This window comes from Lepeophtheirus salmonis, chromosome 12, assembly GCF_016086655.4.
Source record: "Lepeophtheirus salmonis chromosome 12, UVic_Lsal_1.4, whole genome shotgun sequence".
NCBI classification, from domain to species: Eukaryota; Metazoa; Arthropoda; class Copepoda; order Siphonostomatoida; family Caligidae; genus Lepeophtheirus; species Lepeophtheirus salmonis.
In genome coordinates, this window is record NC_052142.2 from 2,328,489 (window position 1) to 2,343,817 (window position 15,329).

Genomic DNA, 15,329 nt, shown 5'->3' on the forward strand with positions numbered 1-15,329 from the left:
GGTAAGTCCGTAACGTTGGAAAGGAAGAAGGGCTCTGTTAAAAAGTCCAAACTCGACCTGGAGGAGTTAAGAAAAACCGCCCAGGCCAGTCCTCTCAAATTAATATGGGCTCTTGCATGAGATCTCAGGGATTCACAACAAACTGTCGAGAAAACAATAAAAAGATGGGTGGAAATAAGCTGGTGAGGGTAGAGAGGCCCCTTATGAGACCATCATTGAAAGAACCACATCTTTTCTGTTAGAAGACTCTTATGAATTAGTCTTTTCTTTTCTTTTGCACTCTTAATTTACAATTTTGTCCCCAACAGCCCTGATGCCAACCCCTTCAGCAACACCTTTTGGGTTTATGTTAGGGGAAGGCCTGAAGGCTCCTTCATCCAAACACCGAGCCCCTCAAAGCCACAATCAGCCTGCACTGGGACGCTATGACAGAGGACCACATCTGGAGTGGTTGCCAGTCCTTCTATAAACGCCTGAAAGACATCATTGCCGCTAAGGGCGTCTACATTAATGATTGAGAGAGTTCAGGCACCCATTTATTTATATTATTAATTTTGTTGAAATTATATTATTAATTAATAAATTATATCTTGTTAAAGTTTAAAATTAAAACTGTTTAGATTTTAATGTACTAATAGGCATTATTCCATTGACAGCCTCACAAATTTACATTCGACTTTGTGGAAATAAGATTAGAATAGAACATTAGCTACCTGAAATGGTGTTACTTCGAACGGAAATTCTTCAATAATATTAGCTTCTTCGTCTAAAAATGTGAGCATTTTTGGCCATCCGAAGTTGGGACTTGTTACAAACGAATAGCTTAGAGATTTCCGACGGAAGTAGAACCGCCCGGTAGCAGATGAATTTGAATTAGTAGTTGTCAAAGATGATGAATTCGAGAGTAAAGCCGCATAATCTTTAAATGAAATAATATTTGAATTAAGCATTAAGAAGAAGAATCCTTAGATATTAAATAGAAAAAAATAGATTTTTTGATCATTATTTATCTTATGGGTTCCATAACAGATCGATCAAAAAATGGACATTTTTACGGCACCATGCCCATTTATTTTGAAATTTTGTATATAGTTTAATATTGAATAGAAACTCAAAAATCTAAAATTTTAGTTTTATTTGACCTCCATATCACGAGTTAGAAGGTCCTAAATTTCCAGCCTCGAGGGCAGCACCTATGTTTTTAAACAGCTATTTCCGTTGTGTTTTTAATGATATCGATATATTTTAAACGTGATTGGATAGATATTTTTACAGTGATTGATTGTTCTGTCTTTTTAATAACTTGAGGTAAAAAGGGATCTTAAAAATTTCAAACATTATAAACTTCAATTTTCCTACAACTTTCGTGAAATGTCTTTCAACATATATTAATTAATTACAAAAAGTTTCATGGCTGCATTCAAATTTGGGTCAACGCTATAAGCTAAATCCTAAGAATGGGATTTAGAAAACTTTGGTACAATATAAAAAAGAGAATTTATAGCTTAGAATTGTGGCGAGACCAAATTCGGTTGACCCAAATTTGAATTTATTGCCCCAAAACTTTTTGTAATTAATTAACTTATGTTTGACAGCCATTGTAGGGAAATTTGAGAGAAATTGAAGTTTATGATATTTAAAAATTTTAAGGTCAAAGATTTGACCTTGTAACCTCAAGGTCAAAGAGGTATTTTATTCAATAAAAATATTAATATACAATAATGACTGTCTAAATATCTATCCAATCACGTTATAAGTACATCTATATCATTAAAAAATAAGAGAAATAGCTATTTAAAAACATGGGTAATGGCCTCCAGGCGGGAACTTTTGGAGCCTCTAACTCCTGATATGGAAGTCAAAGAAAACTACATTTTTAGATCTTTCAGTTTCTATTCAATATTAAGCTGTATACAAAATTTCAAAAAAATCAGAGACGGTGCTGTCGACCGAGTGATCGATTGGACGTGGAATGACCCTTATGATAGTTATACAGTACAACAACTAAGGACTTCAATTAAGATAGGCTTATTGATGTGAGTAGAATATAATTTTAACTTAACTTACAATTTTTTCTGGATTTAGTTATTTAAATGAATAATTAATGAACGATTCCAGATAATTACTATTAGGGTTGGTTAAATCAGGGAATACTAAATACATGGAATAATCAATTATTTTCTCTCAATACAGTCTTTAGGAATAAGAAGTTCCTTTTTTCTTTTGTCACTATTTACTGTTCACTGTTCCGGGATTACTTTTCTCTTTTCTTGCATATTGTATATAGACTCATTGAAATAATAGTGAAAGCAACCTTGATGTACACAAAAGTTGCATGTTATCCGTTAGGAGGTTGCGGAAGTTAAAAAGTCATCGAGTTGGAAATTATCAATCGCCAAAATAAACATTAGATTGAATTCAAAACTTCATCATATCGAAAGGGTTATAAATTAATAATTTTTAAACTTAAGAATTAAGTGATAAATTGAGCCGTGTTCGATAACTTCCAACATGTTAACTTGTTGTGTTCCGGGGTGTAGGACTGGGTACCCAGAGCCTAAAAATAGAAAAATGCTCTCTCCATTTATTTTCCAAAGATGAAGATTTGAAGAAACGGTGGTTGAGAGCAATACTTCGAAAGGATTTTGTCCCCTCCAAACATTATAGAGCTTGCAGTCGCCATTCGCATGAATCTTTCTTCCAACTGAGGAAAAACGACTCAAACGTGTCTAGATCTATAAACAACTCAACTACTTCAATGAAAATATATATTCTTAAATCTAAGGCAGTGCTTACTATTTTCCCGGAAGCACCCAGTTACCCATCCCTACCTCCCACTCATAAAAGAAAGATTTCCTTAGCTCTGTCTATCAACAGGTACTTTATCAAATTCTGAACTCCCTTATTTTTTAACCAAGAGTTCTGATCCTATTTGTTTTGAATTTCTACTTTCAGATGTGAGAAGGAAAAAAAAGTGTTAAAGGCACTATATCTGCATTGATTGATTCTTATATAATAGCTCGTTTTGAAGAAATCCAGGAAAAAATTGATAGATCATCATTCACGAGAACTTAATTCAAGATTCTGCAACGTTTTTTGCTATTTCAACCGAAAATTTGATAACAAAAATTATTTATGGGCTCTAAATCACAAAAGATTTATCTTATACTATGTTTTCTGATGGTGCTCCAGTTCTGTTAAAAGAAGTCAATCATATTTGCTCAACTGCCTTCATTCAACGATTATCTGATATAAACAACATTCTGGCCTATTTGAAGAATAGATATGTCCCATCCTCCATATCAAACATATCCATTGCAAAAGCTCTTTTGGAATCTACATTAGAAGAATCGTGTCATAACTATTGAGGGAATTATTGATCGCAAAATGGAATGAATGTTTTGTTATCATTTAATTGTCAACGCGTAAATATTATTAATATCTTTTAAATAATTTCTTACTTTATTGCCTCTTTTCTATTTTTTAGTTTTCGTGCCAAAGTTATCTATTCATCCTTTGGTAGTCACAAAGAAGTTATAAGTACACTTCCTGTAATGATGGGTTTGATGTTCTCTTACTAACAATATATTTTGTCTCGCATAAATTTACAGTATTTTTATACATTTATAAAGTTATTTATAGGGAAGTTATATATTAATAATATACAACAATCTCTCTTCCTTCATTTGTAAATAAATTAAAGATTGGGTTGGAATCGATATTTACTTTGAACTCTTGATCCAGCGACAGATATAATTGCACCACTCTTATATGTAGCTATTATATTTTTGAAGTAATTTCCATGGATCAATGGGTGATTTATTCAGTTCAAATTTTTGAATAGAGGTGATGGTCGAACTATAGTTTTCTTTTTAGACACCGCCATAATTTTGTATAGTGGCATCTCTTATCACATCTAGTGCATTCAATGCTTTTGGCAAGCAAAATTTCCCATTCTTATGAGGAAATTGGAAACTACACTGTCTACACAATCTTTCTTGGCTCTTGTTCCACAATCTCCCTACAGCTTTGAATTCTTCTATATATATTGAATCCAAATGACTTTGTTTTTGTGTTAATACCCTTTGATACTAAATCATTTAGAATATTTTGATTATTCTTTGCCGTTTCTACTATTCTCCATTAATATATACTTACCATGTTTTATTTGCATCATCAACTAATCTTAATTGTGCTTCTTTGTACTTTCAGACTCCGGTCAATTTTTTAGACGTCAGCCTTAAATGTCCTTTCAAATAGAAGTTATATATTTGTATCTCAGGTCTAGCGATGATAAGATCCACCTTGTATATTGATATTCGTGACCAAAGTTATATATTATGACAATTAATATTTACTACTATTTGTATCATACAATAAATTATAACTAACATTAAGACATTTTCTTGATAATATTATTTTGATTAAATAGTACCAAGTAAGCTATATTTTGGTGAAGAAAAGCTTCTATATGTAGTAACCTTTCAGATAAGTTGTAATTTAAAAAAAAAAAATCATAATTGATATATCTTTATAAGTATGTTCGAAATTACTCATCGGCCCAGGTATGACTTATGAATAAAGGTTTGTTTATGTCCGAAAGAAAACAGAGAAACCAGATAATTTAAGTTATATTTGTGGGCGTGCTAGCGCAAAAAACGATTCCCAAAACCCTGAATATCTATCACCAATAGAGGAAACTTTTATTAAACCATATCTGCAACTCTATGTAATCCATGAGCAATACATGTAATGTGCATCAATTCCAGGATTTTTTTTTCGAAGATCTTCTCCTGCTTTGAGACAATACGAGGCGGTATCAGTGATGAAAACTTTAAGTCTACACGGGACAAAATCTTCTCCCAATAACATAAACTGAGCTTATGACGATGCTCTTTACATTGTTTGCGTTTGCAATCTCAATATCGATCAACTCAATAAGGTAAGGTCTCCCACAGAAAATTCCCTCTAAAGGGTCAACCAAAATTGCCATTATTGACGTCCCTTGATGATCTCTTGTCTCATTTAGTGCAACTAAAATATCTTTTTCTTCCACTTCTTCTTTTAATCTATTCAAAACTCCTTGACATACTTCCCCAACCAAGTTTTTAACGACCCATCTACCTGGAAAAGTTTTTTCAGTATATTTTTCAATAAACTTGGAGAAATTGGCATAATCCAGAACATTTAAAGGGACGTTATAACACATAAATAACTTTTTTACGTCCAAATTGAATGATGAACCGTTTAATTATCCTTCGTTCCCTTGAACCTTGTGTTTCTTGAAGAATTTTAAGTTGTTGATATGATCGGAGGTTTTGGAGTGGCGGATAACTTGCCATAAAGAACGACATAAGCACGAGAAACTGGCAAAAAGGTAAGATATACTTTTATTTTACAAATCATAATTCCACCCATCAGTACCTTCGTTTCTAGAAACCCATGAAAAAGACCCGTTTTCTTCGGTATAATGATGATGCACGTGAGAGCGCAATAAAGGGAAGTTGCTTTGATGATGATTTGTACAATACTGAGGAAAAGTTGTTTAGAAGATGAAAGGGTATCAACGTGTTTCATTCCTTTTTTTTTTATATAATCTCTTTCAACCAATCAAATTCGTTCTTTTTCAACGATTCCAACAGCTCAGTGATAGATAAGAACATGAGTATTCTCTTTCAAATATTTTTCCTTCCTTCAGTATTTACAAAAAAAGGAGTGGGGATAAAAGAGTGCGTATTCCATGTATTTATTTTTCCCTTGTTAAGTTATACCAGAGGAGTAATAATATAAGAAAAGAATGTTTTTGTAGAAAATCATTACACATATCAGTAAACCAACCATTAAACGTATTTACTTTTAATTGAAAAGCTAAATAGTAAAAATAAACTTATTTTATAATTTATTTTTGTTTCTGTTATCTGATTTTATAAACATTTTAACCACATGAAAACAAAAACAATTTTTTTTTTTTTTTTAAATACACAGTTATCCGGTCATTTAATCAGCCGTAAGGGTGGGGTTGTCTAAAAATCATAATTATACTTACTGTACAAGTTAGGCTTGTGTCGTTTTTTCTATCCGTTCAAAAACAAAAGACTTGGCCACATCGCTCTGTATGACAGATGTGCCATTAACAATTTTATTACGCCCCACATAATTTTAATCAAAAATATAAACCTTTGTCGAACACCCTCTATACTAAACAAAAATTAACTCTTCCACGAAACCAAACTCAGATGACAACACCATCTACTTTCATAAACCAAATATATACATTTTCAAACAAATTTCTTATTATAGATCGGCTAGTCTTTGGAATTCTATAACTATATTGTAACAATTATAGCGAAAATATTTATTACGACCAGTGGTGATAGTCAAAGGCTATAATGGTCGACTTAGAGGTAGTATTTATAAAATACTAAAATTAAAAAATGGAACAATTAGAGAGTCAAAATTTATTTAAGTAAATTGAAGCCAATGGTGAAATTTATCAAAATTTGATCTCGTAGTATTCTGAATTCCGAAATATCTGGGATTATAGTAATTTGGTGCAATTATCGTTCAAAGTGATTTTTATACTTAAGACAATCACCATATTAAAATTACGATGAAGAAAACTTATGTAAAATGTCTTATGATTATACAAGTATTTTTATTGTTTTTGAATTTGATATATTTTATTTCGTGGCTGAAAAATGAAGAAAAACGACATTAGATTTTTATAACTTATTCATTCTTTATAGCTATTAAAATATCATAGCTTAACTTATAAAAAGTATTCAATGTTTGATTTTTTTAAAACTTATGGAAAAACTTTGTATATTCAAGGATTTTTGATTATTTTTAATTTTTAAATCCCATTGTTATGGGGGTGTACTAGTAAAACGACAACATTAACTTAATATTGTCGATTTCATGACATGATGCTCCGTAATAAATATAATCCAACACTTCGTATATTTTCAAATGAAATAACTAATAATTAATTATGTTTGAAATATTAAAACTCCCTACTCATCGTGAATAGCTTTCTTCATTGTTTCGATCAAGAAATCTCCTTCCAAAGGCCATAATTCAATTGTGTATATAAATTGTTAATGTATATATTTTATTTTAAAGGTAATAACGTCAAATTGTTGTGGTACCTATTTTTAATTAACAAATATTAATTTCATATTTCCATCCAGAGCCTTGTATCTGGATCTGGTTTTCTAATTATTTGACGATGATGTAAATCCGGTATGTTTTTAGTAGGCTCGGTAATTTGTAATTGGTAATATAAAGAAGGAATTTTCTTTTCCTTAGCTTTTGAAATTATTATTTTATTCCTGAGTAGTAAACATCCTTTCCTAAATAGATTCAATTATATTCAAAATCTGTTTGAACGTTCGTGTATGCTCATAATAGACGGAACGTAACCCTGATGATTTGTTGCGGAGTTATAATTTTTAGTCCTTGTCGGACAAAAAGTTGTATGTGGATCGATATAGGATTCTAGCAAGTGTCCTTGTGTATATCCTGTTCTCCTTATCACAGCTGATTGTAGCTGACCTGATCAAACGTCATGAGTATTATCCTTATTCTCCTCACATACATTCTTCAAATTGTCAGGGTTAGCATTTTGATTTCGATTTATTTAAAAAAAATGGCCATTCTACACTGGATTTTCTTCATGGATATAATATGTAATAATAAAAGTATTTTATGTGAGTAAAAAAATATGAAATGAAAAGGAAAAAATAGGAAATTAGAACTAACACACGAGTAAACTAAAAAAATATATACTATCCACAAGGTAGTGTGACTCACTGTCGCTTGGGATAATGTTGTTTATTGTCTTTTATTTACTTTTATCTCATGACGTAGGGATTTGTTTTAAATAGATAGTAATGTACCTTTTTATTAAGTAGAGTTTACGTGTTTATACATTTTAGTAGTTATGTCTATGTACATCCTTTTAGTATTAATTCCTTACAGAATATATATATTAGAGTATGATTGTAACCCCAATCTTAAGGTCTTCTTATTGGTTTTACTCCGGTCTGTTACTTCCGTCTGTTGGTAGTGTTCGCAGTACACTACAGATAATATAAGCAACCATGAATATTTTATGTCCTCAAATGCGTGAGCGGTTTTTGGAGTTTGTAATCCTTATAATACTAGAAGCTTTCATTGTTATTTTTCATTATTGAGGAGAAAACTTATCAAAATTCATGATCATTAATCAAATATAAATAAGTAACCTTTAACTATGAAGTAAGTATTGATTAATTTTAATAACTTTTAGAAACGTGTAAAGGTGCTTCGTGATGAAATTTGAGATAAAGTATTGACATTAGATTTGGTTTTGTAAGTACAATAATTCATTACGTTTCTTGTTTTCGATAAATAAAGTTATGTAGGATCATTAAGAATTAAAACATCTTATAGAAATTATTTAAAATCATGGATTGCTGATAATGGTGGTAAAAATATATGGAGTTACGACGTGAATTCTAGATTTTTGCCTTACCTTCTTTCTCATTTTCAGATTTTTGGCGTGCCGTCTTTGTAATTATGGAACTATAGTCCTGAAGATGTTCAAAATAGAACAACTTCGTAAAACCTACATTCAGGAACAGAATTTGGAATTGTATAAAAGTCATATAATTAATTCCAATTTTACCACAGATATAATCAAAATGGTTATCTTTTGCATAATATTCCCGGCTTTAGTGATATTTTTCAAATTAATGAGAGAAGGACAACCCTAATAATAACCACCTAATGAACAACCAACACTCCAGTAATGGTCCGCTGTCGAACGTCTGTATTTCCGTCTAATGAAAAAAATAAATCCTTCCCCTCATTTTTTTTTAAATCTTGGTCAACACTATTTTACTTTGAGAATCCATCGACTTGGAGATGGAAAAGCGAAAGGAAATTACTTTTCCAGTGTAAACTTCCATGAACTTAACAGAATATTGATAATTAACGATATAGAGTAGAATATTGCATGAGATACCCATTTTAGTTATATTTTAAGTAAAATTGGAATTTTAAGAATTGGAATGAATAATATGAATTGTACACAGTTCCAAATTCAATTCGTGAATTTAGGTTTTACGATGTTGTTCCACTTTGAACATCTTCAGAACTATAGTTTTATAATTACAAAGACAACACCCCAAAAATCTATAATCCTCGTCGTTAGTCCATATATTTTATGTAAATTATCATCGATGAAATAATATTCAATTAATTTATTTACCATTTAAAAACCACGTAAATATGAAATAATTTCGAAATAAAATATTTTTTTTATTTTAAGCGAATTATACTTTTTTCAATGGAAAAATTTATTTGAATATGTAATGTATTAATGATAAAGTAAATTTATTTAAGAATTGATTGTTGTTTACCATAATACATTATAAAACAGTACAGATATGCACACATCACAATGAGCACGACAACACAAAGGGATATATGTGCTACAACAGCAGAAATTGATATTAAGTCCTACTTAATTATATAGTTATTATCAATAATTTGTTTCATTTTTGTAGATTTCATAAATTTAAGAATACGATGATCTTCACCCTCTTTAGACATGGCTTAGTATCTCTCATATGAGAGCGATGAATATATGTAAATTAGCTGGTTGCGCTTTGTGGTTCTTCGATCCAAATATTGCACATTGCAATTTTTCCATTTACTCAGATGGGTCAAATATGGCTTGTATAAAGTTCCAATTTTCTTTTGTAAATTTGGGTTTTATGATGTTGTTCTACTTTGAACATCTAAAGGTCTATTGTTCCATAATTACAAAGACTGCATGCCAAAAATTTGTAATCCTCATGGTAACTCTATATATTTTTATATAAATTATCAGCAATCAAATAATATTTAATCAATTTATTTACCATTTGAAAGTTATTATATAAATATTAAATAATTTTGAAATAAAATAATATTAATCAATTTTAAAATAGAATAATATTAATTAATTTTAAATGTATTTTTTTTATTACATGCAAATTATACTTTATTCAATGGAAAAATAACTATTTGACTTGTAAGTACAATGAGAAGTGTCATGGATTAAATACATTTTTTTTTTTATATATATGTAATAGTTCCATTACATTGAATTTTTTTTTTTTTTTTTTTTTTCAAGATATGTAAAGGAAGATTATAAACTATAAAATTAACATAAGATAAAAATCTATTTTTAACTAATACAGTAAACAATTTCATTTATGTTTATATGAAACTCTTGTAAATATGTGACATTAATATAAATTTCAATAACGTGTTTATAATTGTGTTGGTCTCAACTATGACAATGGAAGTGATCTTTGGGGGATCTCATATTATTGAATCCGATAGTTTTCAATAAAATTTTTGCAATTTAGAAGAACTAAGCAATTAAAATATTTAACAATTTTACCATATAGCAATGAAACCTTACATTATTAATGATAAAGTAAAATTAATTGAGAAAGTATTCCTGTTTACCATAGTACTTACATACATTATAAAATAGTACCAATACGTATACATTACAAAACTATACATACACAGTGCAAAGAACACGGCAATACAAAGAGGTATTTTGCTACTACAGCAGAAATTGATCTTAAGTCCTACTTAAATTTATAGCTATTATCAATAATTTGTTTCATTTTTTTACAATTCATAAATTTAAGAATACGTAGATCTTCATCCTTTTCTTGCATGGCTTGGTATCTCTCATATGAGAGCCATGGATATCTGATAATAAAGTGTTCTGCACTTTGTGGTTTTCCATGCAAATATTACACATTGCACTTGTATTTTCCCATTTGCTCAGATGGGCCAAAAATGGGCATGACCTGTGTAGGCTTGAACAAGTAAGTTAATATTTTGTAGCGAACGTTTGACACTCTTTTGTTTGGTTTTTTCAAACTTTTGATGTGTATGTTTCATTCTCTGATCTTCCTTGTATCTATTTCATCCAATTTCCAAAAAGGAGAAGTCCCCCACCACCTTATTTATGTAGCTAGGATGTCCTACAACGCACAAACGATTTTTACTTTCAGTACCGCTCTTTGCAAGATAGTCTGCAAAGTCGTTTCCTAAAATATCTGAATAACCTTTGCACCAATCGAGACATATGTTAATTTTACTTTTTCCGATGTTTAATATTTCTTTACAATTCTTAACTGTATCACTCTTTCTAATGGGATTTAGAATAGTAGCAATTGCTGGTTGATAATCCGATCGAATTATTATGTTTTGCGATGGCTTGTCTAGGGTAAGAACATCTACCACTGGTTGTGTGATGGTGATGATTTCTGCTTAAAAGACCGATGCTTTGTTATTTAATTATGCTGATGATTGATGAATTGACATATCACCACGTGTGATAGCCCATCCCGCACCTGTGTTGCCTTTCTCTTCTTTGGGTTCGTGTGTATATATATAATTGTATCAAGGTGTTAAACTTGACGGTTATCAATCCAAATACGATTGCCGGTGATATAGACACTTACTTTATTCAATTTAACTTGATCAAGTATTTTATCGCAAAGGAAACGATGCCTATGACACCTTGGAAGATCACCGACGCCATTCAAGGAGCCCCGGAGAAAATAACTTGTTCTCCATCTAGACTTCGTTGTTTGCGATTGTATGTACATACCGAGGGACTTTTCAGAGCCAGATAACATTATCTGAGGTTAACCCCACTTTTGCCTTTTACTATCTTCTATATATGGGAACACTTCGCAGCTTTTTCTTTCAGGTATTCGGTCCAAGTCAGTCCTTGATAAGCATCACACCTAGTTACTTCATTTTATTGCCCAGAAAATGCCTCGTTCTCCATCTATACTTTGTTACTCATGCTTGTATGTACAGGTCAAGGGGACTGCCAACACTGCCTCTATTTCTGTTGTTGGTGTTGATTGGACGGTAGGAGTCATGCCGAAGAGTGCTTCTCTCCGAATGGGGGTTAACTTCTGTATTCCACCTTTCTTTGCAATTACGATGTACCCCCATACAAGACACTTATAGGTGATGATGGATCTGATCATGACTTCACGGACCCAGAGAACTTTATCTGAGGTTAACTCCCACTTTTGCCTTTGGCATGTTCCATTTACAGGAACACTCTGCACTTTTTTTTTTTCAGGTGTTCGATCCAAGTGAGTCATTTATTAAAACACTGCACCAAGGTATTTCATATGTTTGGCTTCTTTTATAACTTTTCCATCCATATGTAATTCTGGAAAGTAGTTAGATCTTAATTTTTATGCTTTTTAGAAGACTATAGAACTTGATTTTGATGGATTAAAGGTAAGACCCTTTGTTTTCCCCCATTCCAGAACCAAAACCTATAGGATCTTGTATCCCATTGACAAGGGTACTAGGATATTTACCAATTATTAATAGAAGGATATCATTTGCATTATTAATGACATCAACGCAAATTCTGTAACAAAAACGTGTGGATAACTTAGGATTTGTTAGATAAACAGCGGTTTCTTGATCCATACGATCAACTCTCTCCATTCATTTTTCAAAGCATTACCATTATAGGATAAAGCAACAATGAACATATAATATTCACCACTGAATATAAGTATGGATTGCTTAAGGGGGCTAGTGTTGCCTAGGTTATGTCTTTTTTCATGTGCTAACGAGGTATTCTTAGCTAAGTAACTATAAATATAAGGTATGTCAATTACCCATATTTGGACCGATGTGTGTCTCCCACTAAGCGTTTTCCTTTTTTTCCTTTGACGATGCAGTGTAACGTATTAGTCGATAAATTAGTAAGTTTATTGATTGAATTCACGTATAATTATGAAGTAATAATTAAGAATAAAAGGATTTTCAGTTTTTAAAACTAAATACACCTTAAAAATAAAATATTATAGAGGGAAATTATTTATATTTAGAAAAGATAAAAAATACATAAATTAGTTCAAAACTTGCAATAAAAATAAATTTGAATAGGATAAAAATTTCATATTTAATTACTTTAAAAGTTAACAGATACAATGTATTATCTTCCTAGCTAATTAATTTTTTATAAGGCTTTTATTTAATTTATTCATATATTTTAGGCGAATAAATGTTCAAGTTCTTATGAATGTTTTTATATCTTCAGGAGGTTCATTAGGGTATTTACTTGGAATAGCTTTTATCAGTCTATCCGTAACAAACGCTTTAGTATCGACATAGTCGTCGTGGAATTGATTAAATTCGTCTTCCATTTTCTTTCAAAAGCTTATAAATTCTTTAGATGGCTGAATTAATCTCCCTCTTGATAAAGATTGTAGTCATGGACTAGGCGGAACATTAAGATAAAAGGTATGGATTCCTAATATTGGGAATTTGGGGAGGAGATTTTTGGCCATATACCCCACAACGTAAATCTTCCTGACAGTTGATTTTGTTGGGAATACTTGCAAAATTTCCTACATTGAAATTTATATTTTCATCTTCACTATCAGATTCTGGTTTCCTTGTACTCTTCTCGTTTAAAAAAAATTGTAAAAATGAAAATCTTCCATGTCTTTGAACGTTTCCTCTGTTATAGATTCATGATTTTCTCTTAAATCTTTTTCATCCAATATACTACCTGTGACTTGTTGAATCATGAAATGAGAGTGATAATCATTTATAAAATTAACTTGAGCATTTTCAACAATATCTTTTTCAAAGTCCATGATTACAATAATACGAAATCGATCTATTGATTTTACAACATTAGGATGGGAGATAGTTCGACCATTATATGTAATTCTAGAAAAAAAAGTTTTCAAGGCAATCCTGATTTAGGCGAGATGTCAATACATAGGGAAGCTGAATTTCATTTTTCAAATCTTAATACAACGCCATCATCAACTATGTTGAAATAATTATCCCTTTTTGGTAAGGCTTTAAGATAGATGATTTGAACAGGATAATTTCATTATTGTCATTCCTTTTAATTTGTTTCATTTTTCCTGTTACATTTATCATTGAAAGAAGAATTCCCCTTTCTTTCCTCCCAATTAACCCCATAACCACATCCAAAACTTATATTTTTTATAGGTAGCGAACTGTTCATGACATCAAACCATTTATCTACAAGTTCGATAAAAACAGCAAAGTTCTGTTAAGATTGATCCTCATCGTTTAAAAGTCGAATGAACCTAGCTGTTGTATGACTATACAATTCAACAGCTGGCCGAACCCGTTGTCAGGCATTTCCAACTACATTTAAATGATCATAACTTAATTTATGGCAAATTCGAAGCTCCTCATTATCCTTATCTAATAGTTTGCTAATTGTTTCGATTAAAATGAAAGTTTCATCCTCTGATTGAAATTCCTGATAAACGAAATGATTTCTTATTTACTTCAGTAAGTAAGGGACATCTGCAAACGCATATATACGTTTGTCCATGTTGAATGGATTAGAAAAATATTTTTATCAGTAGATAATCCTAAGTCTGCCCATAGGCGGATATTTTTGGGTCCCATATCAGAAACCATTCCAATAATATGAATCCCATTATTTTCCAATTCTAAAATAACATTGAAAAGTAGCTCTTTTATTACCGGACAATCATATTCAAAGAAAATGGGTTGCTTCCAAGGACATAACAATCCTCGAATGAATATAACCTGCATTCGAGACATAAAAAAGGAGTAGTGGTATTTATCTGCGAAAATAAAATATTGTATCGATATAAATCTTCATGATATCTGGAAATATCATCGGATTTTTTTAATGAATAGACGATTGAATTTAAAACTAATTATGGTAAAAATATTTTTTTTTTTTAATAGTCGTAATACCAGCAAATATATTGTACTACTTGCCTATAATTTTTATTGATAAATTATTACTGAACGCCTAGATTGTCTAAGGAAATCGCGAACCTTATAAATAATTGTAAAGTTTGTTAAACTTTTCAAAATTCGCAACGTGAACCTGAAGAACCAAGTTACTTAGATCCATGTCGTCCTTTGTACACTATTTGTATGGATATATTTGAATGTATGGGTCAAAAATATATATATATATAATATAATAAGTCATTCTAGAAAAAGTTCTTTTTTTTAATCCTTTTTTCTTCCTCTCTTGTCACAGCTGATTATAGCTGATCTAATGAAACGTCGGGAGCATTATTCCTTCTCTCCTCCAAAATGTTCTTCCAATTGTTAGGGTTACCATGTTGATTTTCGGTTGTGTTTTTTTTTACTTGCCCATTCCACAATGGATTTTGACCTTTGGTTGGTCACAATCCTCTGCTTTGTGAGAAAGAATAATTCATGAATGGACTATATTCGTAATATCTTGAAAGATC

The 15,329-nt window shown here is 30.8% G+C and overlaps 1 protein-coding gene across 9 annotated transcripts in view; it reads right to left on the reverse strand.

Moving 5' to 3' along the window:
• The window catches only part of LOC121127119 (dorsal-ventral patterning protein Sog), a 148,965-nt gene that overhangs the window by 92,281 nt on the left and 41,355 nt on the right, over positions 1-15,329 (reverse strand). For all 9 annotated transcript variants that reach the window (XR_011782288.1, XM_071891836.1, XM_071891837.1 and 6 more), the window contains one exon: positions 714-919. Coding sequence is in view for 8 of the 9 variants with exons in the window: in XM_071891836.1 (XP_071747937.1) it covers positions 714-919 (206 nt within the window). In the remaining variant the exon portion in view is untranslated. The remainder of the gene's footprint in view (positions 1-713; positions 920-15,329) is intronic.